This window comes from Trametes versicolor (genome assembly GCF_000271585.1).
Source record: "Trametes versicolor FP-101664 SS1 unplaced genomic scaffold TRAVEscaffold_126, whole genome shotgun sequence".
Lineage (NCBI taxonomy): Eukaryota > Fungi > Basidiomycota > Agaricomycetes > Polyporales > Polyporaceae > Trametes > Trametes versicolor.
The window spans coordinates 1-3,083 of NW_007360446.1; the positions used below are offsets into that span (position 1 = coordinate 1).

The 3,083-nt window shown below is 58.3% G+C and overlaps 3 protein-coding genes across 3 annotated transcripts; 2 read left to right on the forward strand and 1 right to left on the reverse strand.

Annotated features, from left to right (window-relative positions):
• Window positions 1-104: 104 nt before the first annotated feature.
• Window positions 105-875, reverse strand: TRAVEDRAFT_54728 (uncharacterized protein; the record flags this gene model as incomplete). The annotated part of the gene is made up of 4 exons (XM_008047670.1): window positions 105-157; window positions 261-490; window positions 547-736; window positions 794-875. 4 exons carry the CDS (start codon window positions 873-875, stop codon window positions 105-107), a joined length of 555 nt encoding a protein of 184 aa, XP_008045861.1.
• A 741-nt stretch (window positions 876-1,616) lies between these two features.
• Window positions 1,617-2,257, forward strand: TRAVEDRAFT_54729 (uncharacterized protein; the record flags this gene model as incomplete). Its single annotated transcript, XM_008047671.1, has 3 exons — window positions 1,617-1,673; window positions 1,727-2,103; window positions 2,170-2,257. 3 exons carry the CDS (start codon window positions 1,617-1,619, stop codon window positions 2,255-2,257), a joined length of 522 nt encoding a protein of 173 aa, XP_008045862.1.
• A 438-nt stretch (window positions 2,258-2,695) lies between these two features.
• On the forward strand, window positions 2,696-3,048 carry TRAVEDRAFT_54730 (uncharacterized protein; the record flags this gene model as incomplete). Its single annotated transcript, XM_008047672.1, has 3 exons — window positions 2,696-2,727; window positions 2,778-2,896; window positions 2,957-3,048. Coding segments are annotated over 3 exons (243 nt in total), but the record flags the coding sequence as incomplete, so codon positions are not given.
• Between the last annotated feature and the right edge of the window lie 35 nt (window positions 3,049-3,083).

Below are 3,083 nucleotides of genomic sequence, written 5' to 3' on the forward strand. Positions count from 1 at the left end.
GACCCGGACCCGGAACCCGGACCGCAGACGCAGACGTCGATGTCCCGTAGACATAGACCCCGACATCTGGTGTGCTCTGGGGGTTGGTCTTGCTGGAGGACCGTTCACCGCGTCGTGCCATGCGACTGATAAGGGACGGCTGCGACGGGGATGCGCCCTGCAACGAGCGATCAGCACCAAATGAGAGACGTGCGAGACCGGGCTGAAGTGCGAGAATGGGTCGTATGGACTCACATTGCGGGCCTTCGCGAACCTTCGACCTTCGAGGTCGCTTAGGCGGGAATGAAGCTTGTAGAGCGCGTTCTGCTTCTGCGCGACTTCCGCGCGCAGACGCTCCGCCTTCGCGGCCTCCTGTACGACGTGCTTGGCCCGGCGGGCTGCGACACGCTCTTGATTGCGTATGAGGGACGTATGAGTGGTGATGTCCGTCTTGAGCTGCTTGCACTTGCGCTGAGCCCTCATGCGAGCCCTGACCAGCTCGGCCTTCCTCCTGATGCATGCGGTCACCGGTCAGCGATGGCTGAAGACGGACGGCGAAGAACTGACTTCTCGATCGCAGCGTTCGTATCCTGCAGAGGCTCGGCCTTCTTCAAGGATATGTGCACGAACCTCCCGTCCTTGACGTTCAGCCGGTGCTGAGCAGCCGGGCGGTCGGGCATTGCCCCGCAGCGGAAGGGGCACAAGAACGGGGGAATTTTGGTGATGCTGTGAAAGCAGGGAAAGCAGAGGACGTGGCCTACATAGAAGCGCATTAGATAGAGACCGAGGAAGGCCGGGGAAAAGTCGAACGCACCGCAGGCTTTCAGGAGGACGGGTCGGCTGTCGATGTCCTCGTGGTTTAGATGCGAGGAGCAGATCGGACACTTCGGGATCATGACGATAGACTATGTAGGATGGAGTGTGGACTGTTGGACGGCGCAAATGGGACGTACCTCGACGGTGTTCGGCTTTTATGCCCCATGCGATGCGGGACACAAAGCGGATGCGCAGAGTGAGCGCGCGAAAGCACATTGAGAGCCGCTGCCGCCGTCTCTATCGCACTTCAAAGTCCAAAGCTGATAGTCGTTGGCGTCGAGTGCGTCGGCGCCCATGTCTATTGGTTGCATCGGAAGGGCGGATGAGAGGTCTCGGGTCCATAGTCGATAGTCAAGAGTCGACGGAGCTGAAGGACTCGAGAGGCCATCGCCTAGACGCCCGCCTGTGCAGATCTGCAGATCACGTGACACTTTCGCAGCCCGCCAGGCGCTGAGGCGCCTCGTTCCGGATCCACAGTCCAGCGCCTCGTATCGGAACTCCAATCTTTCCACTGTCAATCTACTTTCCTCGCTCTCTCCTTGCGCGAATGTCTCTTTGCGCCCTGTCTCTGCGTAGCTTTCTCATGCTGCAATTCCGACCGCTTGCCTTCGGGCAGGCGACCAAATCAAGTTGTGGAAGTCGTGGGATCGGTCCCCAGCAGGCGATCTAGCATATAGCATCGACGACTCGCCAACACCCAGCACGTGTGCCGGGACGGTATAAAGGTCCATTATGCCGCACGGCGGTATGTTTCTGTACGCCCTTCGTCTTCCTACAGTTGATTCGCCACCTCCGCCCCCATCGTCGACAGCAGCGAAGACATGCCTCCCTCGCCTCAACGCGCCCAGCCGCATCGTCTGCCGTGCCCTGTCGTAAAGGTACGCTCCGCGCTCCGTCCTCCCTAGCGCGCCACTGACATCGTTGTCTGTAGAAACATAAAGAATTGCATGGCTTATACTTTGCCTCCTCATCCGTGGAGCCCGTGCAGACCGAGGTCCTCACGATCTTCCCCCCGGTCGAAAACTCGCTCTCCAAACGTTTCCCTTTGTTCGAAACCATCCTCGGAACTATGTATCCCATCCACGAGTGCCGCGTCCGCGTCGACGGCGGCGGCCGGCACACCCAAATCGACTTTCTCGTCGCCTTCCAGGAGAGGCCCGACCTGCCCCCGAACGCAGCCATATCTCGTCTTGTGCCCCACGCATCGGTCTGCGCCGAGATCGTCGTCATGCGCTCCGGCGCGCGTTACCTCGTTCTCGACATGGGCGGGCATGGGCCTTCCGAGGCGGCCAAACGAGCTGTTCGCAAGTGAGTACCCCAGTCCATGTGTTCAACGCCGTCCCGACGACGTCCCGCTAACTTGATGCGCCGCAGGTTCATCCTTCAATATGTCGCTCATCATGCACAATATCGCGGGAAACGAAGGGTCCCTCCGCTACCCACCGCCATCGGCTTCGATTGACCACGTCGCCTCCTGCCGTCTTCTTCGTATCTTGGTTTAGAGTCTAGCAACTGTATCTCTGTACCGCCCGCCGGGCCTCAATTTAATGCCGCCTCGTCCTTGCCTCCTCGTCTCCTCCTCTTCAACGAGTTCCTGCGATGCTCCTCGCCGGACACCCCCGGCGCATCTTCGCCCCGTCAGCCAGCCGTCCCCAAAGCCTTATGCGTCTTTGCCAAACTGTCATGCATCATTTTGTTAAGTCCCTGTTTGTCCCCTTTCGCTTTGTTTCCTTGGCCCCGCGTGGGTGTTTGTATCTATCAAGGTGCAACTCTCCGTTCGTACGTTTCAACCTTTGATCGCCCAACGCGCTTTCGCTGACCTGTAACTCGAGCGTGACTACCCGCAGCCTCATAAAGAGGCGAGTGCCCCCATCCCCGACCAACCAGATCCTCCTCGCTCATGGCTCCCAACGCATTCACTCTCAGCGTGCGGTAAGCTGTCTTCGCTCGAGTTCATGCGATAGTGCTGATCCTATCTTTAGATACACTGCTCCCTGCGACGTATTCGTCGTGTTCCACGGAGACGATGCTGAAGACGCATTCTTACGCACATGCGTGCAGTTGTTCTTCGTCCAGCTCGATGACCACGTAGGTCCTCAATGTAAGTAGAGTGCATGAAATCACGTCGCTCGCAAGTTGCTGAATTACGTCATTACTGCAGTGCTGCTGTGTATCTACAGCGTCACCGACGGCCAATATGCACTTTTCTGTTCCAATCTCACTCCCATCGACACGGTGCACTTGCGGGAGATGGTAAGTAGCATCGCTCGCGATATCTACTGTTTGTA